This window comes from Mesoplodon mirus, assembly GCF_964341445.2.
Source record: "Mesoplodon mirus genome assembly, chromosome: 9".
Lineage (NCBI taxonomy): Eukaryota > Metazoa > Chordata > Mammalia > Artiodactyla > Ziphiidae > Mesoplodon > Mesoplodon mirus.
In genome coordinates, this window is record NC_138985.1 from 69,710,626 (window position 1) to 69,738,165 (window position 27,540).

Sequence of the window (27,540 nt, forward strand, 5' to 3'; positions counted from 1 at the left end):
AGTGACACATGACACTCAAGGCCACACAGCTGATGAGAGGTCCAGCTGCACCTGGAATCCAGGCTTTCCAACTCCTGGCTAAAACTCCGGGGCACAGGGTTACCACCCAGCTTCGTACCCTCAGGCTTCTCCCCTCTCCTGGAGTCTCAGTTTTGCCATCCGTGAATTGGTTGGTTGTCTCCATGGCCTTTGAGGGCCCTGCCTTCACTGGGACTCCCCTTTCCTGCCAGCTCTGGGGAAAAATAGACACTGGGCGGGTTCCATCCATGGTGTCCTTCTCCCAACCACTTTGGTATTCCGTCCCACCTTTCTACTCCCCAGCCCACCGGCCCCCAGCACCTCAATGCAGGAGTGAGGGGTCATTTGACTGTCTGAAAGCCAAATGCTGGGCTCTCTTAATGGATTTCAGAAGCTTTCTGCCTTTGCTGCCACAGTAGAAAAGACTTTCTTCTTTGTGGTATTGAAGGAAATATAAGCAGTTATGCCTTTTGAGGTCTAAAATGAGCACTATAACCCCGGGTGAGATGCGGGGCGGGTAAATTACTGGCCAGCAGAATGGACAGTGGCCATCTTTCTCAGATCCAGAAGTTATCATTACAAAGAGAAATTCATTCTTTTCTTTTCAGCCTGGGGGTAGGCTACCAACAGCATGAAGTGGATTTCTCCCTGAATTACAGATGTGCACTCCCACTGTCTGTAGTCGTTCGGCCCCCATCGGGTCTCAACTGGGCCAGCCTCTCCAGCAGGAGCAGCTGCATCTGCAAAATAAGGATTTCCTGGCCATGTTCCCTCTGGGAAAGCCTCTGACCCTCCCTCCACCATGGCCACAGAGAAGCACGTCATCCTCCTTCGCTCCTGGCCCTCCCCTTCCCAAGGAAGAGGCATCAGGAGTCCTGACATGCCAGACCCTATTTACTCAGACCCTTCTTGCTTCTCCAGCCTCTTATCCTCTGGTCCGGCACCCACCAGCCACCCAGCCTTCCTGATCTGGGAGCCCCATGCCTGCCCACCTTCCCACTGCCTTTGATCACACCAGTCTCTTTGCCAGGATGATCAGCCCTAGACCGGCCCTTCTACCTGGGGAAACCCCTCCAAGCCCATGCCAGCCCCTGCAGGAGCCTTGATGACTCTCCCATGCTCCTTTCCCTCTCTCCTGGTGCTCACCCTGGCTGTGCCGCCTCTCAGGGGCAGCCAGCCACACCCATGTCACACACCCACCCTCAGCCTGAGGACTAAAAGGAAGGCCACAAGGTACCTCCTCTAGACCAACTTCCCACCGGGTGCTGGGCTGCAGGAGCCCCTCTCCTCCATCCTGCAGGAGCTCTCAGCCTCTACTTGCATAGCCCACAGTGACGGGGAGCTCACTCCCTTCCTCCTACACCCATACACACACTCGCCCACCAGCCTCCTCAGTGGATGAATGTGTGCCCTTCCTTGTGTTAAGGCCCCATCACCCTCCCCCCAGGGATGACTCCTGCCCCCTGAGCCCCTCCTGCTTCCCCAGACATCCCAACACCCATGGGGAGCTAGATGGGCAAGACGTTGTTGCCTTCACGGCCATGCCAGGGGCAGGGGGGTGGGTCTGAACAAACTTTCACCCCCCTGTCTTTTGCTCGGACCGCCGATAGTGCACTATGATCCGGGCTGTCCCGAAGCGCCCTTGTGCTGTGCCCCCGACATGGAGCTCAGGACCCACCAGCAGATGAAGATTCACTCAGCATGTCAGGAGGAGACCACCCACTGTCATCCAGGTGTGTGGGGAGGGCAGGGCCTCAGAGCCCAGCCTCACCCAGGTTCCCACTTTCCTCAGAAGAATCTGAACACCAGACCAGGGTCCTACCACACAGGCCAAATCTGGGAGAGAATTGGGCCAGCCTTGAACATGCCTGTCTTCTAGAGGTTTCCAGAATGCTCAGCTTCTGTGTACCTGTAAGCTGGATTCTAAGACTCAAGTATTCCATGAATGTTTGCCACTCCCAGTCTGGATTCCAAGTTCAAGAATTCCCAAGGTGTGCACGCTTATTCTTTGGTGTTTGTCAGGGTGCTGGGCTCCACTTCCTGTTCTGGTCCTCAGAGAGCTTGATGGCCATTGCAAGGCTGTCCGTGACCAGGGCAGCCGCTGAAGCAGGAGCCCAGGGCTGCCTGCACGGTGCCGACCCCCACAGCGACATCCCAATCCAGCCAGTCGCCCATCCCATCCATCCAACCCAGCTGGGCTCTGTCCCCACTCACGCCTCAGCTTCCTCTCCTATTACAGTCTCCTCATAACGCTACCTCACCTGCACACGCCAGGTATTTTCCCCTCCTTCCTGTGATTGTGTCATCCTGGAAAGGTGATGTCCTCCTCATCTTCCTTCTTCAGGGTCAAGCTCTGTGCCCTCCCCTTGCCTTCAGGGGAGCTCCCTCAGGGCCCACTGACTTCCTTGGGGTTCCCTAAATCCCTACGGACCTCCTTGGGAGCTCCCCGGCTTTGCGTGCTGGAGCCCACCCTCCAGCCACCTCTGACTGAGCCACTGATTGATCCCTGGATGCCCAGCAGGGTGGGAGGTTCCTCCTCTGTGCTCACTGGACATGAGTGGAATTAAAAGGGAAGGAGTCCTGACAACAGCCAACGCTTCATAGCGCTTACCTTGCACCAGACGAGATGCTGAGTGCTTACTATTATATATGAACTCATTTCATCTCCACTATCACCGCATTTTGCATATGATGAAACAGCGTTGGAGAGAGCTTAACTAACTTGCCCAGGTTCATATACCTGAGTGTCAGGATCAGGATTGAAACCCAGGTAGTGATGCCTTTGACCTCCACTCTCTACTGCCCTCTGTGATACAGCGATGGGGAGGACAATGGAGGGCTGTGTCCAGTGACAATTAGCTCAGCGGACGATGGCTAACCGAGAAATGTGCTCATCTGTGCTGATTCCCATGTTAACATGCCATGTTCCAGCCCTGGGTGTACAGAAGTAGTTAAGACCTGTCCCCAACCTGATGGAGCTCACAGACTTGTGGCAAACAAGATGACGGGTCCACAGAGCCTTGCAAAATACCATGTGGCACCGTGCTGGTGGTGAAGGGGGAAGGAAAGATGCTCTAGATGGAGCAGATAAACTACCTGGGTTTAGAGCTAAGGGGAGGATCTACCAAGTATGGCCACAGCCAAGGCCAAAGGCATGCAAAGCAGAGTAAACAGCACATGCAAAGATCCTGAGGCAGGGAGGGCTGAGGTTTGGGAACAGTAAGGTCACATCAGGTGACCCCTAAGGAAGTTTGGAGGAATTTTTGTTATCTTCCCATGTGGGGTGTGAGGGGCTGGGGTGGAGGACCCTTCCCTTCCAGAATTCCAGGCTCCTCTGCTGAAGCTTACATTTGCCTTTCCTGGATTTCTGGATTTCCTGCTATTTTAAGCCCTGATTTGGCCCCAGCAGGACAGAACCTGTTCCTTATAGGTGCCAGTAATTATGGTGTAAATTTCTGCTTCCTACACAATCTGTTTCTTCCACGTTGCTTTTTTTTCCTGTTGTTTTGTTCTCTAGTGATTAGGTTCTCCTCACATGTGTGGCAATCCTTAGCTGTCTGTTCATACTTGGAGAGGCGCACTGCAGAGGTTAGAAGCTCTGTATTCATGGGGGGGCGTGATCTGGCTGAGCTATTTGTTGGGGGACAACCGATGTCGATTTCTTAGGTCAATAGGACACTTTATGTCAACTTCTCTTGCCTTGGTCAGGTTCTCCAGAGAACACCCCCTCCACCCGGCCTCCTGCTAGAGGAAAAAACACTTAGCAGCAGGCATTCTGGAAGCTGAGTAAGAGGGAAAAAGCCTGGGGTAGGGGATGGCCTTGATATTCAGCCTGTAAGTCTTCATAATCCTTTTATTTTCAGGATGGTGCTTCTCCCATCCACTCGTAGTCATGGTCCAGCCCCCCTCTGTTTGGCCCTCTCTGAGAACCCACCTTGGTCCTGTGTGTGTGGGTGAGGAGTGCCAGCTGCCCTGGGTTGATGAGCAGGGTGTGAGCACCTGGCCTTATCCCACACAGTGTTCAATAACCCTCCCGTTGTGTGCCCACAGTCAGCCCACTTGATCTGCCTTTTCCAGAAGCAGCCAGTCCAGTCTCCTAAAGTAAATCATGTTGCTTATCAGCATCCACCACTGCGGGCTTATGATGCAGCGAGGTTAGGGACCACTAATCAGGCTGACGCCCAGCTTTCAGAATCGTGGTGAGGTCATCTCCTTTCCAGTTTGTCCTTGTGGGTTTATGGTGTTAAATAATGTTTGCTGTCATTTTAGTGGGGTTTCGGAACAGATAGAGCTCAAATGTGTGTTCGCTCTGCCACTTTAATTGAAAAATCTGTTTCAGTTGTTTTTTTGTGTGGTAGCCACTTACCCCCCAAATTAGAGACTGAAACCGAGAAGCATTTATTTTTATTTCATTATTCTGTGAGTTGGCTGTGCAGGGCTGCTGGTCAGGGCCGGTTTGGCTACTCTCTGCACTCAGCTGGCACCTTGGCTGGGCTGATGGTCTGTCTGGGAGGCCCTCACTCGTTTGCCTGGCAGTTGGCTCCATATCAGCTGGGGCGGTAGGCACGGCCACCAGGATCCAGAGGCCACCTGGGCTTTTCGACATGCTCCAGGTCACAGGGTTCCCCAGAGCAGCAAGAGAGGAAACAAGCACCAGTGTATGAGCACTTTTTAAAAAAAGAGACTTTATTTGTTAGAGCAGTCTTAGGTTCACAGTGAAATTGAACAGAAAGTACAGAGGGTTCCCACTTTCCCCCTGTCCCTCAACTTCCCCCACTATCAACATCCACCCCTAGATGGGTACGTTTGTTGCAATCAGTGAATCTATACTGATATCTTATTACTCAAAGTCCACAGTTTCCATTTGGTTCACTCTTGGGGTACATTCTATGGGTTTTGACAACTGTAGGTAAAGACATGTATCCACCATTACAGTACCATACAGAATAGTTTCACTGTCCTAAAAATCCTCTGTGCTCAGCCTATTAATCCTTCCTTTCCCCCATCCCTGTAAAAGTTGATCCTTTTACTGTTTCCATAGTTTTGCCCCTTCCAGGATGTCATCATATAATTGAAATCATGGACTATGTAGCCTTTTCCGATGGGCTTCTTTCACTTAGTAATATGATTTAAGGTTCCTCCATGACTTTCAGGGCTTGAGAGATCATTATTTTTTAGCACCAAATAATATTCCATTATCTGGATGGACCGCAGTATATTCATCCATTCACCTATTGAATGACATCTCGGTTGCTTCCAAGTTTGGGCAATTATGAACAAAGCTGGTATCGACATCTGTGTACAGGTGTTTGTGTGGACATACATTTTCAACTCTCTTGGGTAAATACCAAGGAGCGAGAGATGGAACAAGCCCCATGTGCAAGTGCTTTTCAACCCCCTGCCAGCATCACTTTTGCTGATGCGTATTGACCAAAGCAAGACACGTGGCCAAGCCGAGACTGGGAGTGGGGAAGAGATGCGGAGGAATAGATGTGACCTCCCAGTGGGAGGAGCAGCCAAGTCATTTGCAAAGACAAGTTGCCTGCTGGAAAGGGAAGAACTTTGGTCAGTTTTGCAATCTACCCCACCCTGGTACATGCTTTTGAAATCTGGATGTTCTGCCTGAAGTATAAAGTTGTTGGATTCTGGCCCATTTGAAATGTAAAGAATGGGACAAAGCTGTTGGATTAGACAGTTTTGGCAGCTTTGAAGTTCAGAGGGTGAAGTCCATAATTGTAAGTTTCACACAGTCAACTTCTTTATTTAACAATAGTTGTGCAGCTGGTACCGTGTGATGGGCACGGGGGGTACATCAGGGAAGGAGAGAACGTCCTTTCCGGGGAGGGAAGGGGATAGAGACAGCAAAGAGAATAACATGTGCCCTGAAGGAAGACATGGGTGATGTGGTGGGAATGGAGGGGGTGAGGAGGGAGAATGTGCTCTGTGTGGGGAGGTGGGGACCCCCAACCACTGAGCTGAGACAGGAGGGTGAGGAAGGCCAGAGAGGAGGCTGCTGGGAAGGAGCCCTGCTCCCTCTCCTCTGCCCTTCCGCCCCCTCAGCATCCTGTCTTCATCTCTGCATTTCTAAATCAGGGCTTTTCAGGTTGTAGTGCAGGAGAAGCCCCTGGGGATCTTGTTAAAGTGCAGGTCGGCTTCAGCAGGTCGGGGCTGGGATCTGAGAGTCTGCGTTTCTAACAAGCTCTCTCTGATGCCCATCCTGCAGCCCAGAGTCTGTGGGTGGGGGAGCCCTGACCCTTCTCAGGCTGGGGTGTCCAGGTTCAGGGAAGGGCCTGGCTGGTGGTGAGGAGAGAGGGAGGGAAAAAGGGGTCACCCCTGGGATCAGGGGGCCCCATGGCTGTTCTCTCCTGGGACCCTCCTGGCTTCTGGGGAGGAGTAAGCTACAGAAGATCACATCCCCTCACAGGGATCTCAGAACTGATGTTTAAGCATCTTTGGGTACCATTTCAGATGAGGAGAGTGATGCCGGGGGAAAGAAAGTTCTTGCCAAAGGTCAGCAAGTGAGTGAACAGAGCTGCCAGGACTGGACACCAGGGCCCCTGACTCTTTCCTTCATGCAGGTGGCATTTATCAAACCCCTCCTGTATGGCAGGCCCTGTGCGCTCCAAGGAGTTCATTGGCTGGTGGAGAAGATAAAAAAAAACAGGCACAAAACGGCAGATATGGAGGCTGGGACCGGTCAGGAATGCGTGGCAGAATTGAAGTGAGGATAATATGGCTGGGTTCAGGCAGCGATGGGGTGGAGAGCGGTTGGGTGGATTTGAAGAGTTGTTTAGGAGGTAACATGAAGAGGCCTGGGTGAGCCTGGGTGACAACCGATGGTGAGAGAGGAAGGAGGTTGGGATGGGTGAGGGCATGGACGGAAGTGTCCTCACTGGTGTGGGGACGGGTGAGGAGGAGAGGGATGGGGGATGGGGACTTTGCCTTTGCACCTGCTGAGTTAGAGGGGCTGAGGTCTGGCAAGTGGAGGTGGCTGGACACTGTAGTCGGGAGGGCAGGAGAGCAAGTGGGGCTAAAATACAGACAGTCGCTCTGTGGATGAACTTCTAGAAGGAATGAGTGACTCTTGGATGCTCCCAATGATGTATTAGTAGAGGCAGCACAGAGAGATCTGGCTTTGCTGATTCAGAAGGCTTTTGTGAATCAGTCAATACCCTAGGTCTGAAGGATGTGGTCCATCAGGGGTCATTGCTTTGCTTTGCACTTGGACCACTTTATTGTGTTCCTCAGTCCCCCTCCCCCAGCTAGCATGGGCCCAGGCTGGGGGGACAAGAGGAGGTCCCCCCATCTGTAGTCTTGTTTCCCAGACTGGTTCTGGGATCAGCTGCAGGGGCATCACCTGGGGACACGTTACAAATGCAAATTCTCAGCCCATCTCAGACCTATCAACTCAGAATATGCATTTTATTAGAGCTCCAGGTTGTCCATGAGCAGTGGCCCAGGTGAGTAGTTCTCCATCTGGGTTCCACACTCGAATCCCCAGGAGAGTGTTATGAAATACTACTGCCTGGGTCCCTCAACCCAGAGCTTTTGATGTAGTTGGTCTGGAGGAGTTCCCAGGCTGCAGGAAGGTTCCAGCTCCCTGGGTGACTCCATGCCTATCCAGGGTGAGAACCCCAGTCCGAGCCCCCAGCCTTCTTTGAGGGACTCGTGCTGGGAATGTGGAAGGGCAGTGCCTTTGTGGAAGCCACTTTGCATCTTTGGTCCTCATGTTAATCCACCCTGTCCCCTCTGCCTCTTAGGAGCTCAGAGGAGGGCAGGTGATGTGGCAGGTTGATGGGTGTCTTAGTCATGAAGGGCTGGCAGGCAGGCATCTAGTTGTTTGAAACACATGCCGACCTCAGCAGCAGCAAATCCTGCTGAGTGAGGAGTCTGGGGGCTCCCTCAGTCCATTCCCTGAGGACTTCCATCTGGAGGAGAAGCTTTCAAAGAGCAGAGGGAGGGGAGAGCCCACCAGGCCTGGGTTAAGAGAAGGGGAACCGGAGATGTTTTCTGGGTAGAGTGCTGGGCCTCCTCCCTCTCTCACCTGGAGCTAGGGGCCAGAAAGTTAGGTGTGCCAACTCCAAGGTGTGCCCAGGAGCCCTGTTACTCAGGGGGAAAGCAGAAATCAAGATGCATTCCTTAATGCCTTGATCTTCAAAGTATGGCCTTTGGACCAGAAGCATCAGGATAGTTTGAGGCTTGTTGAGAATGCAGAATCTCAGGCCCTACTGGACTGGACCTATTGGATCAGAATCCATAGCTTAACAAGCTCCCCAGGTGACTCACATGCACGTTAGTTTGCAAAGCCCTAATCTCCTGGGCCCCAGCTGACATGCAGTGTCCAGGACCCACAGAGACAGCAAGTCCCGGTATCAGGGAGGCTCTTCCTGTCCAATGGTTTCCAGGCTCCTCTGACGGGTCTGGTTATGGCTCTGGGCTCGGTGAGGCCTGGCAGGACCCAACTGAGCCAAAAAGGGGCCCAAGCATGGAATTGTCTTTCCAAGCAAACCTCTGAAATCTGCTCTCCTTGCACGTCTGCCGGCAGCTTTCTGCCCTGCACTGCCCTCTGGTGGTCATGGGGAGCCATTGCCGCCTCACATTGCCCCCTCTCTCCTGTCAGCCGCCCATGTTTCAGCTGACATTGGAAGGAGGAGGACTGTCCTGCCGCTGCCCCCTGCCTTAAGGCTCAGGGACCCCCAAGAACACAGTAGAAGCAGTTTGGAAAACACTGGGCTTTAGCAGCAGGTTAGCAAATGGAGGCTGCCCTTTTGTCTGGGTGAAGAGTCCTGGCTCAGCCCTTCTCCCTGTCACTGCTGTGTCCTGGACACCTTGTTGGAAGCTGTTCAGAGCTGGGGCCTGGGCTGGAGGAGAGAGAACGCGTTTCTGGGGTAAGGACGTGCAGGTGGGAGGAGGCTGGACGTTCAGGGAGCCCTGCGTGGTAGCTGCAGGACACAAGGCAGCAGCCAGGTTGCGGAGAGCCTCGTGGGCCGTTACCTGTTGGGACCTTTTCCCGAGGCCCACGGTTCCAACAGGGCAGAGGCTTGACTGCATTTGCTCTGGGAGACTGCTTGATGGAGCATGGACTAATGTAGACACTGGGAGCTGTGAGGGGCCCACGCCATAGGTCAGAGAGCGTGAAGGGCTTTGTATGAGCCAGGCTCTGGTGGAGAAAGGCCAACACTCTCCCACATCCCAGAGAGAATATGTCAGCCCAGAGTCAGGAGCTGGCTGGGATGTGAGCTGGCCGGCTGTGTGGGCAAGGAGTGTCTCGAGAGACACACGACTTCGTGAAGTTTCTTCTAGGGATGTAACCCAGGTCTTCCCAAAGCTCCAAGAGCTTGTTTTCTTGGTCATATGGATGGAGAGGCCTGACTCCCTGCCCTGCCTGGCCTAGTTCAGCTGACCACTCCCTGGGGCTCCATCACCTGCCAGGTCCATAGTAGCCTCACTTCACACATATTCTGGGGGAGCTGCCTTGGACCTCTGGTTGCCCTTCTAAGCCCAGGGTACCGGGCCCATGGGGTGACCTGAGGAAGAAAGAATGAGGGGCACAGAGTCCATGGGCTGGGTACAGGCCCCTGCCTCCCTCAGGTTCACAAGGTCTCCCTTTGTACCCTCTCCTGGCAGCTCCATCCCCCATCCAGGTTCATCCTAACCTGGCCCGCGGCTCCAGCTCTGGCTCTGCAGTGGACTCACTGAGCCATCAGGAGCCAGTCACCTCTCCTCCCAGATCTTGGTTTTCCCACCCAAGGGGGAATAGGAGTTTGGCCCGGAAATCATCTAGTTCTTACAGATGCCTTTCGGCTTTGAGAACCTGAGGTCCTGTTCCTCCAGCAGAAGGGCCAGGCTGCCCAGACCAGCCCCACCCTCCAACTTCCAGGGACCAGCCCTGCAGGTCTTTGTCTGAGTGTCTCTCCCTGTTGCACATGATAGGCAGGCTCAAAAATCCTGGCCAATTCATGCACCCTGGGCAGCCCTCAACCACAACCCTGGGAGTTGGTGGACAAATGCCTCAACTTCCTGGAGTGGGGCGACTCTGAAGCCCCCCGACAGGTGATCTCCAGTTGCCCGCAGTGGTGACGGGCTTGATGACACACCCTTTATTACCTGCCTGTCTGCCTGCCTTCCCTGCTTTCCTTCCCACGCTCCTATTGGTGTTTCCTGGGATCCTCTCTCAGATAAGCTATTTGCTCTCAAATCCTTGTCTGAGGGTCTGCTTCGGGGGGGTGGGGGGAGGAACCAAATTAAGGCAATATCTAGCTGAGCCACTTTATTTTCCTGATTTTTTGGTGCAGTATGAGCCAGAAAAGGGTGTGGGGGACGGATCCCTGGGCTGGGGGCAGGGAGACCCTGCTTTTCACCTGTGATTTTGGGACATAGTAATAAGAATGAAGGGATAGGGTTCAGGCTGGCCTTGCATTAGGGGGCTGTGGAGTGAGACTCTAAGAAACGCTGGCCCTGACTTCCCTTCTGGGGCAGGCCCTCTCTGCCAGGCTGGCCTCAGGCCCCGGGACCCTTGCGGGCGACCACAAAGCAGATGCCCTCGTTGATGCAGTGGGCCTCTGAGTAGCTGACGGGGGAGTACTGGCACCTCAGCACCTGGCAGCCGGCGTCCTGCAAGGCCTTCTCCACCGTCTCCTTCTCCAGGTGGAGCCCAAAGAACTTCTTGGCGCCCACCATGTAGTGCTGGGTGCGCAGGGCTACTGCGCACGGTGACCAGGTGCCCGCCCGGCTTCGGCAGGCTGACCAGGCCTTGCCCGGCCGCCCGGTAGGCGTCCACGTCATGGCAGGCGCACTCCAGGGCCAGCAGGGTCAGCACGCAGTCAACTGGTGGCACCTGGGCAGGCCCCAGTGGGTGCGGCTGGCTTGCGTCACGCTTCAGTAACCTGCGTGACTGTCCTTCGGTGACGGGCCTCCTTCTCCTGCCACTTGCTCCTGTGGGGGAGGGTCATGGAGGTGATGATGAAAATTATGACAACATCCCTCCACCCCTCGCCCCCTATGCAGGGGCTCCCTATGGGCAAGGCCCATGATTTAACCTGTTGAGCTACTCTTTGAGGGAGATCGTATTTCCCCCATTATACAGATGAGGAAACTGAGGCACAGAGAGGTTGAGTGATTTGCTCAAGGCTACACAGCTGGTAGGTGACAGGGGATTTGACATTTGATTCTTCCTTCTTCCTCTTTGTCCACTTCCTCCTTCCTCTCCTTCTATTTATCTTTCTTCTTGATAATTCAAAATAATTCAATTTTTGATACATTGCCTTATTAATTTTTCAAGTTGTAAAATAGATATAACAGAAACTTGCCATTTAAATCACTTTTTTTTTTTTTTCTTTTTTTTTTTTTTTTTTTTTTTGCGGTATGCGGGCCTCTCACTGTTGTGGCCTCTCCCGTTGCGGAGCACAGGCTCCGGACGCGCAGGTTCAGCGGCCATGGCTCACGGGCCCAGCCGCTCCGCGGCATATGGGATCCTCCCAGACCGGGGCACGAACCCGAGTCCCCTGCATCGGCAGGCGGACTCTCAACCACTGCGCCACCAGGGAGGCCCCTAAATCACTTTAAATGTACAATTCAGGGGCCTTAATTGCATTCACAATGTGTGCAACTATCACTACCGTCTGCTTCCAAAATTTTTTATCACCCCATACTGGAACTTTGTCCCCATTCAGCAACATATCCGCATGCTTCTTCCCTGCAGCCCTTGACCCTTTAAATATGCTCTGTTAAACATGCTCTTTCCCATTGCTGGGCCTTGGCCCTTGCCGTCCCCTCTGCCTGACACTCTCTTTCCCCAGATCTTCACATTCTTTCTCCTTCACCTCACCCAGGAAGCTGCTCCGAGGGCTCCTCCTTGGAGAGGCCTCCTCTTACCATCTGCTGTGGACGGAATTGTGCCCCCCTCATAATCATATGCTGAAACCCTAACATGAATGTGAGGGTATTTGGAGATGCAGCCTTTGGCAGGTAATTAGAGGTAGATGAGATCATGAGGGTGGGGCCTCTCATGGTGGGATTTGTGCCTTTTAAAAGAAGACACACTAGAGAGCTTGCTGACTTTCCTTTTCCTTCTTGTGAGGACACAACAAGAAGACGGCTGTCTACCAGCCAGGAAAAGGGCCCTCACCAGACCTGATCTTGAACTTCCAGTCTCCAGAACCGTGAGAAATGAATGTCTTTGTTTAAGCCACTGGGTCTATGGCATTTCTATGGCAGCCTGAGGTGATTAAGACACCATTCCACCTAACACAGCACCCCTACCTCTTGTAGGCCTCTACTCAGCTGAAGATTCTTCTCTAGAACACTTGTTTTTCCCTGAATATCTACCTCTCTCTAGCTTGGTTGTGTTGTCTTCCCTACTAGAATGTGAGCTCCCTGGGGCTGAGACTTTGTCTGTTCACTGTAATAGTTCCAGTACCTAGAAGCAGGCGTGACCATCAGAATGCTCTCCGTGAATGATGACAGGAATGAATGAAGCCCAGGCTGGGTTGATGTGGCGACCCTGTGCTTAGAGACCCTCCAGCTCTGTCCCACTGCAGGCTGCCCCTACCTATAACTAGGTCAGAGCCCCATGGGCCAAGGATGGGTCAGGAATTTAAATTCTGATCTTTGTCCTGGCTCTAAGGTGTCCTAGAGGCCACTCTCCATGTCTGGGCCTCAGTTTCCTCAGCTGCAAAATCAGGGCCAGCATCCTGCCTGTGACCCCTGGGGCTCTGGTAGATGGGTTCCCTCTCTGTGAATTGGATGGGGAAGGTGCCTGGAGGGGTCAGTGCTGTTGGTCTGTGGGATTTTGTAAGAGTGCTTCAGGGGGATTCCTTGAAGCCCATATCTTCCCATAACAAGTCCCCCTCCAACATTAGGGTTAAGGAGAAGCTGCACCAGAGGAAAGTGAGATCTGTGTGGACTAGAGCAATCAGGGGAGGCTTCCAGGAGGAGGCGGGACTGAAGCTGGTTCTGCAGGATGGGTGGGATACAAAGTATGGAGAGCCCAGTAGGGCAACCAAAGCTAAGAGCACAGGCAGCTCTGAGGCTGGAGGCAGGACTCACTCAAAGAGAGGGAGGTGCTCTGGGTCAGAGACCCAGGTCAGGAAGAACCTGTAGGGAAGTGGCAGGTGAAGCAGGGTGGCAGGTTCAGGCTCTGGCCTGCAGGTGACGGGGAGACCTCATCTGAGAGGGATGGTGGCCATGGGTACCTGTCTCCCTCCAGCTCACACACGTACTGCATGGCTGGGGACCAGTCGTAGGCCCCTGGCTCCTTCTTCAGCCACTTCTTCAACTCCTGGGGGTTCTGCTCCGAGTGGTCTGAGGCGATGATCTCCCGGAAGGCGTCACAGGCCGAGAGCAGCTGGTAGATGGTGGGGCCTGGGCCAGTGTTGATCAGGACGTCACCTCTCACTCCTGCTGCAGGAGACAGTGTTTTCCAGGTGCGTGGGAGCGGGGGACACCCTACTCCAGGCCCAGCTGTGATGGATGGAGATGCCAGGCTCTGCCCTGCCCCAGGACTTGCCAGCAGGGGAGGGTGGCTCACAGGGGACCCGACCCTGCCTTGGGTAGCAGCCAGGCTGTGTGGGGAGTCCAGACCCCCATGCCTGGGGCTCAGGGGGTGACGGCTGGCAGGTGGGGCACAGCCTGGCGCACACCACGTCCCCCTGCTGCCCCAAGGGTTGCTACCAGAGGCCTGATAGGACAAGTTCTGCACTTCTGGTCAGGTTTCAGATTGACTTCTTGGTTGGAACTGGTTTGTTTCCAACAGTCTTCTGACTCTGGGTTTAAAACAATGGTGAGAGTGACTCCCCATGGCCCACTCTCCCACCTCCTCTGTTGCAGAAGACAGAGCTTCTGATAAGGGATAAGTCCCGAGCCAGTGGGTTCAAAACTGGCTCAGCCAATCAGGGGAGGCAAGGGGATCCGGTGATGAGTTGAGGGGAAGGATCTTTGCCTCAGAGAAGCACTAAGTGCACTTCCCTCTTCTCCCTGCTTCCCCCCTCCTCCGCTCTCCATTGAAACACACCTGTCTATTTTTCAAGGCTCAGTGCCGGTCCTTCCTCTAGGAAGTCTCCTCAGATGTCTCTGTGAGCCTTAAGCTTTCTTTCATCTGTATTTTTGTGGACATTGCTTAATATACCGTTCTTGGCACTGATTACACAGTAAGGCAATGTTTGCTGAGTGACTGAGTAACCCCTAATTGTTCAGTATACTCCCTGCCCAACTGTGCATGGCAGCCCTGCGTTAACTGACCTTGAAGTTCGCTGCTGCCACTGACTGGCAGTCTGACCTGGTCTGGCCACCCCCCTCTTTCCCACCTCAGCCTCTCCTTGTGTGCACTGAGGAACCTGGGCGATAATCCCTGCTGATCACCCAGCCTGACGCCCAAGAGCAGGGTTTTGTAAACTGAGCTGTGTTTGGCTTTGTGTATCCATGAGCTCTCTTAATTCTGAGTAAAAGATTAGGAGTGTGACTGTGTGTGTGTGTGTGTGTCTGTGTGCACGCCTGTGCACCAGAGCTTTTCTCAGATTTTCAAGGGGATTCAGGAGCCAAGGCTACAAACCCTGGCTTTACGGGAAGACAGGCAGAGAAAGTCAGATGCGGGCAGTGTGCTCATGTCTGTTGTCTCAAATCCCCTCCAGCATGAGCCTGTGAACCCCACAGCTCAGGAGTTACCTTCCCATTTCACAGGGGGAAGAAACTGAGACTGACTGTCACAGACTCAAGCCTGGCTCTTTGGCTTCTAAGGCCAGTGCTTAGGTCCCGCTCAGTGGCCACCCGGCAGAGGGCCTCATGGGTTTACAGGCTGAACTGCCTTTGCAACATCCTTGGTGAGCAGTGTCCCAGAGCACAGGTCCCCTGCCGCCGGCAGCTCTTCCTGTCAGGTGCAGCCCTGTCTCTCCCTGAGGTGGAGACCAGACACTCACCTGAAGAGAAGGTTTCAAAGAGGTTTTTCAGGTTAAATGTCAAGATTTCATTTTCAGCTACGGTGCCTGAATCGAAGGTGCAGTACGTCTTTAAGTAGTCCTGGGAGTCGATCTCTTTCCTGTAGTCCTCTCCTGTGTACAGCTTGCCCTCCATTCTAGCTGGGACCTGGCTGTGTTTCCCATTGCTGCAGTCCCGTTATATCCACTTTCCTCTCCCTGCCTCTTCCCATCAGGAGTTTCATAATCTCCTTAGACAGACCCTCCCGCCCAGGGAGGAGCTCAGATTCCACATAGTTGGAGTCAGGCTACGATGTTAGCTTTTCTGGCTGGAGTTTATCTGTTTGATAATTATCTCAACACAGAAATGCAACAGGGTGGCCAACATGTGCTCCTGGGGGTTCTCAGTACTTGGCTCGTGAGAGGTGATGTTTTGAATGCACGTACTGCGGGTGAGGGTTAAGCAGAGGGGCAGTGCCCCAGAACTAAGAGAGAGACACAGATGGACAAAGACACAGAGAGACCAGCATCTGGAATAGGTCAAGGATGCTTCCCTCTTTGGGATTGGTGGAAAAATGAGACGAAGAAAGGAGAAACCCGTAGGGTGGAAAACAGGATGCAGAGGTGGCTAAGATTTCACTGACTGAGGTCAGTGAGCTTGCTCTTGAAAATAGTTTGTCCTGACCTTGGTTAAATATTTCCTCCTGTCTTCAATCCTGTTTACTCTGTTTGCTTAATCAATCCTTTATTTATTTATTTTTTTGCCAGTACGGGGGCCTCTCACTGTTGTGGCCTCTCCCGTTGCGGAGCACAGGCTCCGGACGCGCAGGCTCAGCGGCCATGGCTCACGGGCCCAGCCGCTCCGTGGCATGTGGGATCTTCACGGACCTGGGCATGAACCCGTGTCCCCTGCATTGGCAGGCAGACTCTCAACCACTGCGCCACCAGGGAAGCCCAATCAATCCTTTATTTTGATGAGGGTAAAAGTAAACTTAACCGGGGCCCCTGAAAAGGTTGGGAAGCCTCTGTTTGCACAAACCATTTAAAAACTATTGGCATACATAAACACAACATGTGATTAAATTGCATAGAATTTGTGCACACACACGCACACACACACACGCAAACACACACATATGACTACCAGTAAAACTAGGAAAAGATGAATAAGAGCAGTGGGTTGTATCAGTGACAATATCCTGGTTGTGATATTTACTATGTTTTGAAAGATGCCGCCATTATGGAAACTGGGTAAAGCATACGTGGATCTCTGTGTATTATTTCTATAGCTGCATGTGAATCTACATCTCAAATAAAAGTTTTATATAAAAAAGTGTTGCCAAATCTCTTTCAAAAATTCACCTAAGATCAGAGATTTCAGGTAGCAAACTCTAGTGTGTTTTGCAAATAGGCAAGTCTGGGGCCCTGGCCTATAATACGTGCCAGGTGTGTCCCCCACCCTCGTTCGCTGCCGTCTTCACAACAATCAGTAGAGAGGATGTTGAGACCCTCCCCCCTCCCGTTGGAGATGAGGAGGATGAAGGTGACAGGCCTTTTCCCAAGGGGGTCCTGGCAGCAAGTCTAGGTCTAGGTACAGATTCAAGGCCCATGTCCAAAGCCAAAATAAAGACCAGCTCCAAACCTTATTCTCTCCCCATCATACTGCGCAGTCTATCCAGGTCCCTTAGCTGTGCTGCTCAAACTAGTGTGCCTGGGAATAGCCTGGGGACCCGGCTAAATGCAGATTCTGGTTCCCAGGTGATACTGAGGCCACTGTGATGTGAGCCGCACAGCCCCAAGTCCTACCACCCAGGATCAACATTTATTTTTCAGGTTTTTGAGTTTTAACAGACTAGAAGCTCTATTTTATTGTTTTCAGTGCAAATTTCCCCCTCTTCTGATATTACTAGAACCTGTACTTGTGCTATTTCCACTCAGTGAGAAAAGGGTCGATTATATAATAAATGGTGAGGGCACAACTGCCTGTCCAGTTGGAAGAAAATAAAGTTAGATGTCTCTCCAATTTGTTAAAAAAGTATGTTATATTCAGACTCAATTAACATAAACTCTAGGAGGATTAAAATTATTGGTGACACTGAGTGTGTCATATTTGTCACAGGGTTTCTTGTTATAAGTGTGCCCCCAGACATGTGAACCTGCAGTGGTTTTGCAGGGCCGTAGAGTCACCGTGTGTGCCCCCCATGACTGCTTGGTTGTCCGGCACGGGGTCAGCATCCCTTCTCTGTATCACTCTAAATGAGCTGGTAATGTCAGTTTTTAGTGTTGCCTAATAAATAGTACACAGAGGTCCAAGTAACTTGACTTAACTGCTCCCCAAGTGGTTGACAGTTAAGAGACTTACAGGTGTTCATTGTTATAAATAATCTTATAATTAATATCCTTGTGCAATAAGCTTTTTCTGTATTTTGGATTCTGGCTTTGGGCTGGATTCCTAGACATAAGATTAATGGATCAATTTTTAAAAACTTTTCGTACAAATAATTTAGGTAAATACTTGCCAAATTATTTTTCTAAGGAAAACAGTGCTTTTGCTGTTTATTGTTTCAGGACAAATATTTAATTTTTCTTTAATAAAATGTGTTAAATTATTTTTCCTTTGGGCTTGTTTCTATCTAAGCTTTGAAAATCCTTCCATGTCCAGAGATCTGATAACTATCCAATTGTGATAGCTTCTGTGATGATTTTAAAAAGATATTTAGCCTTTATTTTGGTGTTTGGTATGAGATGAGGCTCTGTGTGCCTGCTTACAACTCACTAGAGAAAAGTCTTGTTTACCCCTGCAAGTTCTGGACTCATTTCTTCACCCCACAGGCTCATGTGGGAAGAAAGATAACAGGGGTATCAGAGCGGGAGATGCTGAGATGATAGTTTTCCTAATCTGGAGAATGAGATCGATTCTTTTCTCAGCTGGTCGACTCTTAAACAGTTTATTTTCTTGATAGCTTGAAAATGTGCTCCTGTGTTTGAAATTAGGGCAGAAGTCTTCTTAAATGGAAAATTTCCTGAGTTATTCAAAAGTCACAGTATAGAAGGATGTTTAAGATGATGCCGACATTCTTAAAAGGGACTGAGACAGCCCTGGCATCAACAAAATGTCAAATTGATGAAGGCAAACCTTAGGACAGTGGTTTCTACACTCACCCCTCTACAGTCTATTCTCAACCCCAAAGCCAGAGAGATCCTGTTAAAACCTAGCTTAGAGCCTGTCTCTCCTCTGCTCAAAAACCAATTCAGAGTAAAAGCTCAAGTCCTTCCGAGAGCCACAGGCCTTCGTAGTGGGTCTTGCTGCCTCATTCCCTCCTGGCCTCCCTGTTTCACAAGCACTCAGGCTCAATGCTGTCTCAGGACCTTTGCACTTGTTCCTTCTACCTGGAGTGCTCTTTTTCTGAGTATCTGCATGGCTTTTATCCTGTCTTTCTTCAAGTTTTTGCTGAAATACTACTATCTAAGTAATCGTTATGGTCTAATGTTTGTGTTTCCCCTAGATTCATATATTGAAATCCTAACCGCTAGCATGATGGTATCAGGAGATAGGGCCTTTGGAGGTGCTTAGGTCATGACGGTGGAGCCCTCTTGGAGGGGATTCGTTCCATTATAAAAGAGGCCCCACCAAGCTCCCTCACTCTTTCTGCCATGTGAAGATGCAGTAGGAGGATAGCCATCTACGAACCAGGAAGCAGGTCCTCACCAGACACTGAATCTGTCGGTGCCTTGATCTTGGATTTCCATATTTTCCTTTTGAAATAAATCTAGAAACATGTATGATGGCTTAAAGTCAATAATATGTTAAGTAACAGTATAGGTTTTATGGACTGAATTGTGTCCCTCAAAATTCGTATGTTGAAGTTCTAACCCCCAGTACCTCAGAATGTACGTGTAGTTGGAGACTGGGCCATTAAAGAGGTAATTAAGTTAAAATGAGGTATTTAGTGTAGACCTAATCCAGTTGACTGGTATCCTTTTAAGGAGAGATTAGGACACAGACATGTAGAGGGAAGACCATGCGAAGACACAGGGAGAAGGCGGCCATTTATATGCCAAGGAGAGAGACCTCAGAAGGAACCACCTCTGCTGACACCTTGATCTTGGACGTCTAACCTTCAGAACTGTGAGGGAATACACTTCTGTTGTTTAAGCCACCCGGTGTGTGGTACTTTGTACCCCAGTGCTAGCAGACCAATACACTGGGTGATGCGCGGATGGGGCGGAGATTGTGAAGGTGGTCCCCAAGTGACTGAGTTTGGGGAAGCTGGTACTGGGCAAAGGCATGGGTTTGGCTGCAATCCTAGCCTTGTCAGTTCCTAGTTGTGTGATCTTTAGCACAATCTTAACGTCTCTGAATCTCAGTGTCTTGGTTTAAAGAATGGGCCGATAGCAAGCACCTTGCCTGGAGGTTGTAGGATTAAAGATGTGATAACGTGTGAAAATGCCTGGTGTTCAATAACTGGCAGTCTCCTTATGGGAAAGCAGGCACCAAGGGGGCCAGGGATTCATCCTTTAATTTGAGCACCAAGTCAGCAGAGAGTCTTGGGCCTCCTTATCCTTGCAGCGGAGGCCAACCAAGGTGGGTCAGCCTGGGGGAACCCAGGAGACGGCTGAGGTGCTGGGGGTGGGCCTCTAGGGGCCACTTCACTGGGGGTTTACTCCTCTAGGAACCAGGAGCCAGGCACTCTCCCCAATTCAAACCTTGTGAGATGCTACTCAGATTGGAACAGCGACTTGTTCTAGGCCACCCAGATGGACAGGGCCAGTGCCAGGACCTAATCCCGGAGCCCGCGGCCTGATCCCTGGGATGCCCGGAGCTTGTACCTTCTGGGTTCCGCCTCCAGCTCTCAGGGCAAGTTTGAAGGTTGCTCCGCCCCTTCCCTCCCGCCTTCCCAGCCCGCGCGCTCCCAGGGAAGGGGCGGAGTTCTCCGGGTCTGATGACACCGTCGCCGCGGCAACGCGGCCATACTGGCCGCGACGGACCCGGGATCTGGGGCTGCGGCGCTGCGGCCTCGTGGGCAGACCGGAGCATGGACAGCCTCTTCGTGGAGGAGGTGGCGGCCTCCCTGGTCAGGGAGTTCCTCAGCAGGAAGGTACGTGGCGCCGCCCTCACAGCCCTGGGAAGTTGCTCAATTTTGGGGGTGGCGGGGCGAACAGTCTGGAGGCACTCCTGCAACCTCTGCACCTTGGGGGAGGGAGCCCTTCCCCTACCCGCTGCCTGCCCTAGAGATGCCCGAGGCAAGCGCCGCTTTCCCGGGCCTGGGGAACTACCTTTCCCAGTAGCCATTTCTCTCACGGTGCACTTCCCGCAAAGCGGGGCAGGACCGCGGCCGTCCTCCCGGGCGTCTCCCTCCAGGGCGCGCGAACCAGGGGCCTGGGCCCTCCTCATTTTCCTAAAGTTCACGAGGCTCTGGGAGCCCAGCAGGCCGGCCTTGCCGCCGGGCTCCATAACCAGTCCCAAGGCTTACATCCCACTAGGAAAGAACTTACCCCCAAAGGAACTCCAAAGGGCTAAAAAAAGTTGTTGTCAGTCAGACCTTTTAGTCTTGTTCATCAGTGGGAAATTCAATCGTTGAGGTCGTTTTGTTTTTAAGTTCTCCTATTGTCTTGTCCCAGGAGAGTTTTCAGAGAACTCAGAAGTTGGGGAGGTCCTTGGCTCCCACCTGCCCTGACAGTGGAGATGAAGGCAGGCTGGGGAAAAGGTCACTGGGGGTCACTGTGTACGGATGTGTAGGGAAAGCACCCACTGCTGACCCAGACTGACCACCTGCTATGTGTTTGGTGTCCTCCTGGTGTCATGTTGGGCGGGGACGATGGGCTCTTGTCTGGCATTAAAAGACACAAACAAAATAAACAGTGTTTTGAATGGGGGAAAGGGAAGGGCTTTGGAGTCAGAGGGAACAGTTCAAATATCCGCTATTAATTAGCAGCTCAAGCTGGAGTACCTTACTCACTGCCTTGATTTCCTTATCTGTAAAAGAGGAATAATAAGACCTACTCTTGGCAGATTTATAAAGAGGATTAATAATAATGTACAGGCAGGTCCCAGCCACTGTATCTGGCACATAGTTGGCATTCAACATTGTCTCCTCCCCCATCTCTGATGTGCACTTGTTTTGAAAGTGTCTTTCTTTGCTTTTTGAAAATGTATTTTTATTTAAAATGCAATGTGGCCTCACTGTACCTGCTCTGTTTTTATGGCTAATTGACCTGCCATCACCTAGTCCTGGCTACACAGGGGATATCAGTGATACACCCTGTGAGGCTGACCACAGCCATCGTTTCTTTTAAGTCTGGGCTACCAAGCAAAACTCTCTGAGAGTTTTCCTCATACGTATCCTTTCTCGAGTACAAACGAAATCCAGAGACCTCACCTGATATCCAAGGCTCCCCTGTAGCTTGACCTCACCTTACCAGCCCAATCTCATTTCCAGCTTCTCTCACATGCTTTCTTTTCCCTGTTCCACCCATCGCCCATCCCAAGTTCCATTTCCTTCAAGATGTCTCAGGTAACTGCGGCTGAAATAACATTCATTTGTCTGTGGTTTGCTCATCGGTGCTCATGTCATAGTTTACACATCTGCCTGTCTCACCCACCAGACAGGTCCACAGAGCTGACACCTGAACTGGGCGGAACCTTGGCAGTCGTCTGGTTCACTTGGTCTCCTCTCCTTCCTACTTTTCATCGGGGCACACTAAAGCCCCGAGAGGAGAAAGGAGTTGCCTGCAGTCATTCAGAAAGTCATGGAGAGCTGGAACTGCAGCTCAGGTTGGCTGCTTTGCTTATCACCTTCTGCTCCGGGGCAGAGACTGTGTACTCCCCTCAGGGCTTGGCACAAGGCAGGTACCGAGCGGTTCTGACCAAGAACGTGCCCATCGTGGTGCAAGGTACCTTCTAGATGCCTGTTTATTTTCTCAAATCCTCATAACAGTCCTGAAAGAGGTATAATTATTTATTCCCTTTCACGAAAGACTATGATCAGACTGGCAGGCAAAGAAACTTGCCCAAGGTGAGCAGGTCAGATCATGTCACTCCTCTGTCCAAAACCCTCCATGCACTTCCTTTTGCAATTAGAATAAAATCCCAGGGAAGGCCTCACCAGGGCCTACCAGGCTCCCCATGACGTGGCTGCCGGTTCCCCCTCGAACCTCACCTTCCACTACTCCTCCTCTACCCTCCAACCTACTTTGTACCCAGCTACACTGGCCTCCACCAAGCGTGATCCCCCTGCAGGGAGAACCATGACAGTCTCCTGGCAATGGCAGGGTCCACCAAGGTGACTCTTCTGGTGCCCTAGCCTTCCAGGCCTCCCTCCTCTCGTGCCCCAGCCTCCCTCTCCTGCAGGGACCTGTCCCATCTGACCTTTGACACTCCTTCCAGGTGGTCATGCCCTAAGCTTGTTTCCATAATCTCAGTTCCAAGCATCCCATCGTCCCTCACTTCCAGCTCACCCCCATCAGTAGCCCGCTATAAACTATTCTTCAGCCTCATTCCCATCTCCATTCCACTGTTTCTGCCAACTTTTCATCATTCCTCAGCCCTCTGTGACCTCTCCTCACGTCTTACCCGCCCACCATTGTAATCACGTCCTCAACACCACGCTCAACTCCCTTGCCTGTCTCTCCCTTCTTTATACTCCTCTGATGTTAAAAATTCAGCTTGGTCTACTCTGTGCCTGCACTGCAGAGCTGAATGGGGCTGGGGGAAAACACACCACCATGTTGATGGTTTCATGCCAAATTCATGGCCACTCACTCCTGTGATGCCTCAGGGATGCCTGCCCATCTGCTTATACCTCTCCAGCCCGTTCACTCTCTCAAATCTTGACTGACCATTTCACACATCTCTCTCCTCAAGCTCCAAAGCCCCCTCCCCCTCTAATTTCACTGAGAAAATAGAAGCAGCCTTGAGAAAACTCCAGCACGCCCTACCACCATAGTAACTAACCTTCCTGGGCCTGAACTATTTGCCCCACCCTGCCTCCTGTTCTTAGGGATGAATTCTCCATCTTCCTGGGTAAGGCCAACCCCTCCCTGTGTGCCTGTCCCCTCTTGTGTGTTCCAGGACACTGGTGCAGTTATCATCATCTCTCTGTATTGTAGCATACATTTTGCTTTCTCTACTGGGTTAGTCTTATCAACATGTATACGTGCTCCTACCAATTCCATCTTGACCCCCAAGACCCTCCAGCTACTAGTCTCTTTCTCTTTTATAGCAAAACCCATGAAAGGGCTCTGTATGTTCTGATTCTAATTCTTCTCCCTGTTTTCTCAAACCCACTTTAATCAGGCTTTTGTCCCCATCACTCCATGGAAACAACTCTTGTCAAGTTCACCAATGACTTCTGATTTTCGTTCCTTACACTTATTGATCTAACAATTGTGTTTGACTCAGTTGATTATGCCTTTCTTGGAAACTCATTCCCCTTGGCTTCTGGAGATCACCCCCTCCTGGTCTTCCTTCTATACCTTCTCAGGTTCCTGGCAAGTCCCCCCTGGCTTCCTGAGCTGTGCATGCTGGTGGGCTTAAAGACTGAGTCTCTGGCCCTCTTCTCTTCTCCATTCATTTCCCAGCCACTTCCACCACTGTTGTGGGTTCCAATACCATCGATATGCTGACAGTTTCCAAATGTCTATCTCTATCCAAGACCTCTCCTTGAACTCTTACATTCTTTCCAACTGCCTATGTTACATTTCCACTTGGATATCCAATAAACATCTCAACTCCACTTGGATATCCAATAAACATCTCAACTTAACACGTTCAGAACTCAATTCCTGATTCCTTCACCTCCTGCAATTTTTCCAGCTTCAGTAAGTAGCATCACTAACTGTCTGGTTGCTTGGACCAAAACCTTTGGAACCATTCCTGGCTTTTTTTCCTTTTTGTGCACCCTGCATGCAGTCCATCAGTAAATCTGTGGGCTTTCCCATCAGAGCACTTAAAGAATGTAGCTACTTATTCCCACTTATGCTACAACCACCCTGGTCCAAGTCACCTCCATCTTTCATGTGAGTTGTTCAATAGCCTTCTAATCTTAATATGTGATCCCCTATCTCATACAGTCTGTTCTCAACCTAGCAGCCAAGTGATCCTTTGCAAATATAAGTTAGTCCAGGATGCTCCTTTTTTCAAATCCTCCAGGAGCCTTTCCATTTTACAAAAGCCGACAAGGCCTTTCCTTAGCAAGCTCTGGGCAACCTCTCTGACCTCATTTCTTGACACTTTTCCCTAGTTACATGGCTCTAGCTGTACTGGCCTCCTTGTAGCTGCCACAGGGCCTTTACCCTTGTAGAACACTACCCACAGGTGTCTACACAATCTGCTCCCTTAGTTCCCTCATGTCTCGACTCTAATATAGCTTAATCATGAAGCCTTTCCTGATCACCTTTTATAAAGTAGCAACCCTTCCCTGCACCCCCTCCTGGCCCTGTCTGTTTCCTGACTCTGCTGTATTTTTTTTCCCATAGGGTATTCTATTTGTTGTCTTTTTCCTGATAGTAGGTGAGCTCTATGAGGGCCAGGACTTTGGTCTGTTCACTCCTCTGCCTCTAGCAGATGAATGAGTGGACTAATGGTTTGTTCCTTTCATTTCACAGACGGGGAAACTTGAAGACAGGAGTGAGCACATGGATGATGCTCAATAAATAGCTGACTACCTAAAATAGTGTCTCCCCTCTCTCTGTTTTCTCTGTCTTCATAATCGAGCATATTAGCAGCTGGTGTACTGTACATTTACCCCTTTGTTTATGGTTTGCTTCCCTAACAGAATGTCAGTTCCATGAGGGCAGGACTTGGTCATAATTCATCTATATCTCCTGCATCTAGAACAGAGCCTTGTTGTGCACAGAGTAGGTGCACGACAAGTGTTTGTTGAATGAATGATGGGACCGATGACTGGCTGATTTCTGAGGGCATCCTTGTCCACTGCTCCAGTGGTTTTCAAATGCCAGTTTGCACCACAATCCCAGGGAATTTGTTAAGTGTGCCAAGACTTGCTGATCTGAACTGCTGACAAACATCAAGAGTTACCCAGAAGAGAGGGACCCTCATTATACAGGTTTCCACATCACTTTGGTGGGAAAGCCATGGTTAAGCCCCCATGAAATGCAGGTGCCTCTTGAGTCTCACCTCTCCTTCCGGCTGACTCTCCTTAATGGACCCAGGCATGTCCCTACCTTTTCCCCAACATTTCTTTCTGTTTCCCCCCTCCCCAAGACTTCTTTTCATTCCTTTTGGTTCAAGGTTGTGTTCATATGTCTTGTTTCACAAATTCTTCTTGTCCCAATTCATGGCAGGCAGCAGGTTTTGTCTTGTTTTCCCAGCACTGAGAACCTCTATAAAATTCTGAATACAAAGCCTAGGGGAGCCACTGAGGCCTGGCTCGCACTGGGGTCTGGATCCTTCAGAAGCAAGGGACTCCCTTAATGCCAGGCTGAGCTGTGTGTGAGGCATCTCCTCATCTTCCGCCATTTGGTTATCACTGCGTTCTGGGGAGGTGGGCAAGCCACAGCTGCTGTCGTTTTCAAATGAAGAAGCCAGGCTCTTAGGGGGAATAGTGCTTCCCATGGCTGGCCTTCTGGGAGTTCAGGGCCGGATGATGGAAAGCGGCTGCGCTTGGGCACTGCAGACGCTTACCACGTGCTTCGTGTGAGTCTGGGTCCTCGCATCACTGCCTCGCAGCCTGGGATGGTCAGAACTCCCGCTATGTGAGTCCACTGTGCTATGTTGGACAAATCGACCCTGGTGCCCCATCTGAAAGAAGGAAATGAATATTGGCCTTTTGTTTATGCTTTTCCTTTTGTTTATTTTTAAAGCTTCATGTCCTGTGGCCCCAAATCTAGGCCAAACCCAGGGCTCCTGAGCCAGCTTCGGGCCAGACAGTTGTTACCCGGATTTCACTTTCCTTTTCTGTAAAACGTGCTGACAACTTCAGCCTGAGCCCAGCCCACGGGGTGGCTGTTAGATTCGGAATAATAATTGTGAAGATGATAACAAGTGTAAAGGTTATATAAAAATAAATGCTTAAGTCAGTTTTTGGTCCTCCCAATATCCTGAGAGGAAGGCAGGAGAAGATGATCATAAAGAACATCAACAGTCTTTTGTTTGTCCAGTGCGTCAGAGCTGGAAGGTTTTGATTTAAAATGGTAAAGAGTGATTCAGAGTTCTTCCCTCAGGGCTTAAAGAAGACGTGTGTGACCATGGACCAGGAACGCCCGCGCTCTGATCTCAGCATAAACAGCAGAAACCATCTCCGAAAAGTTTTGCATCTTGAAGTTCTCTACAAGGAGAACAAGGTACGTGCTTTTAACGTGTGGTACGGAGTTCTGGAACGGAATGTGGCAACGTCAAAAGCACTCGTGAGCCCTGCCAGGTCATCCGAGACCAGTGGGCGGAGGCTTGCCATACATGCGGTCAGGGAGAAACAGACCAGGCTGAGGGCGGACAGATCCCAACTGTGTGTGGGCGGTTTCCAGCCTGAGTCGGCAGCGCCCAACTGGCCTACCGCGCCGCGCATGCGCAGCTCTGGGGCGCATTTTGAACCCGAGCCTGCAACAATTATTCCCGGTGCTCCCTCCTCCCCGCCATGAGGCTATTTTTAGTAAGACTGTACTTAAAAATATAGCATTCAGTTATGCTAAAAATTTCCATTCTCTGCCTGCATATGGTTTTCCTTCTGCAGTTCTGAGTAACACCTTTTTCTTAAGGTCACTGTGACGTTTAATTCAGGCAGACGCAGGGCTTGGGTTCAGCTAACGCGGGTGTGTTGGAGTTGAGGTAGCAAATGGAACAGGCACCTCGGGGTGCTTCCCTGAACCCCCAGCCTCGATGCCCCCACTTTCTGTTACAAGCCTTCAGGGTACCCCTTATTTTTCCTTTGTTGTGCTTATTATGTTTATAATAGAATATTTGTGTGGTGGTTTAATTAGGATCTGCCTTCCGCACTACCTTGGACGCTGCAGGATGCGTTGTATCCCCATACTTGACATGGGACTGATGACATAGTAAATAGTCAGTGTGTATTTATGAATGAATGAGCGAGTGAATGAATATACAGGCACGAAGGAATGAAGCCACCGTTCTGAATTAATTGCTCTTTCTGTAAGAAGAGAGAATGTTATAATTTGATTCAAGAATGGGCTCTCCAGCAGATGCCCTGTGGGAGGGCATAGTGTCAGAGGTGGAAAGAACTTCGTGATCCTGTCGTTCAGCATTTATCACAAGGGGCAGCCAGGTGAAGTCCTACCGGAGGCCCGGTAAAGACCTTCATCCTCTGGGTCCTGCAGTGACACTCGGGCCCCTCCATCTCCTGTAGACAGAAGACTGTTGCCCCAGGCAGCAGATACTCAGCAATCCTCCTCTGGCTGTCTTTTAAGGCAGGAGAGTAGACTATACATTTTAGAAAGATTTTCCACAGAGAGTGAGACGGTTAAGCAGAAAATTCAATTAACCATTGCTGCACAGTGGAATTTTTATATAAATACATCTTTACCTAATTTCCCAGAAGCATCTTTGCTATTCAAGTTATTATTATTATTATTTTTTTGCGGTACGTGGGCCTCTCACTGTCATGGCCTCTCCCGTTGCGGAGCACAGGCTCCGGAC

The 27,540-nt window shown here is 51.0% G+C and overlaps 2 protein-coding genes across 4 annotated transcripts in view; one reads left to right on the forward strand and one right to left on the reverse strand.

The window, feature by feature from the left end:
• Positions 1 to 10,518: 10,518 nt before the first annotated feature.
• On the reverse strand, positions 10,519 to 15,084 carry INMT (indolethylamine N-methyltransferase; the record flags this gene model as incomplete). The annotated part of the gene is given in 5 exon segments (XM_082631847.1): positions 10,519 to 10,725; positions 10,727 to 10,906; positions 10,908 to 10,953; positions 13,212 to 13,419; positions 14,931 to 15,084. Coding segments are annotated over 5 exon segments (795 nt in total).
• Positions 15,085 to 19,880: 4,796 nt separating this feature from the next.
• Positions 19,881 to 27,540, forward strand: part of MINDY4 (MINDY lysine 48 deubiquitinase 4) — a 161,594-nt gene continuing 153,934 nt past the window's right edge. For all 3 annotated transcript variants that reach the window (XM_082631676.1, XM_082631678.1, XM_082631677.1), the window contains exons 1-2: positions 19,881 to 20,026; positions 26,112 to 26,231. In XM_082631676.1, the coding sequence (XP_082487802.1) occupies positions 19,964 to 20,026; positions 26,112 to 26,231 (183 nt within the window). In that variant the 5' untranslated portion in view covers positions 19,881 to 19,963. The remainder of the gene's footprint in view (positions 20,027 to 26,111; positions 26,232 to 27,540) is intronic.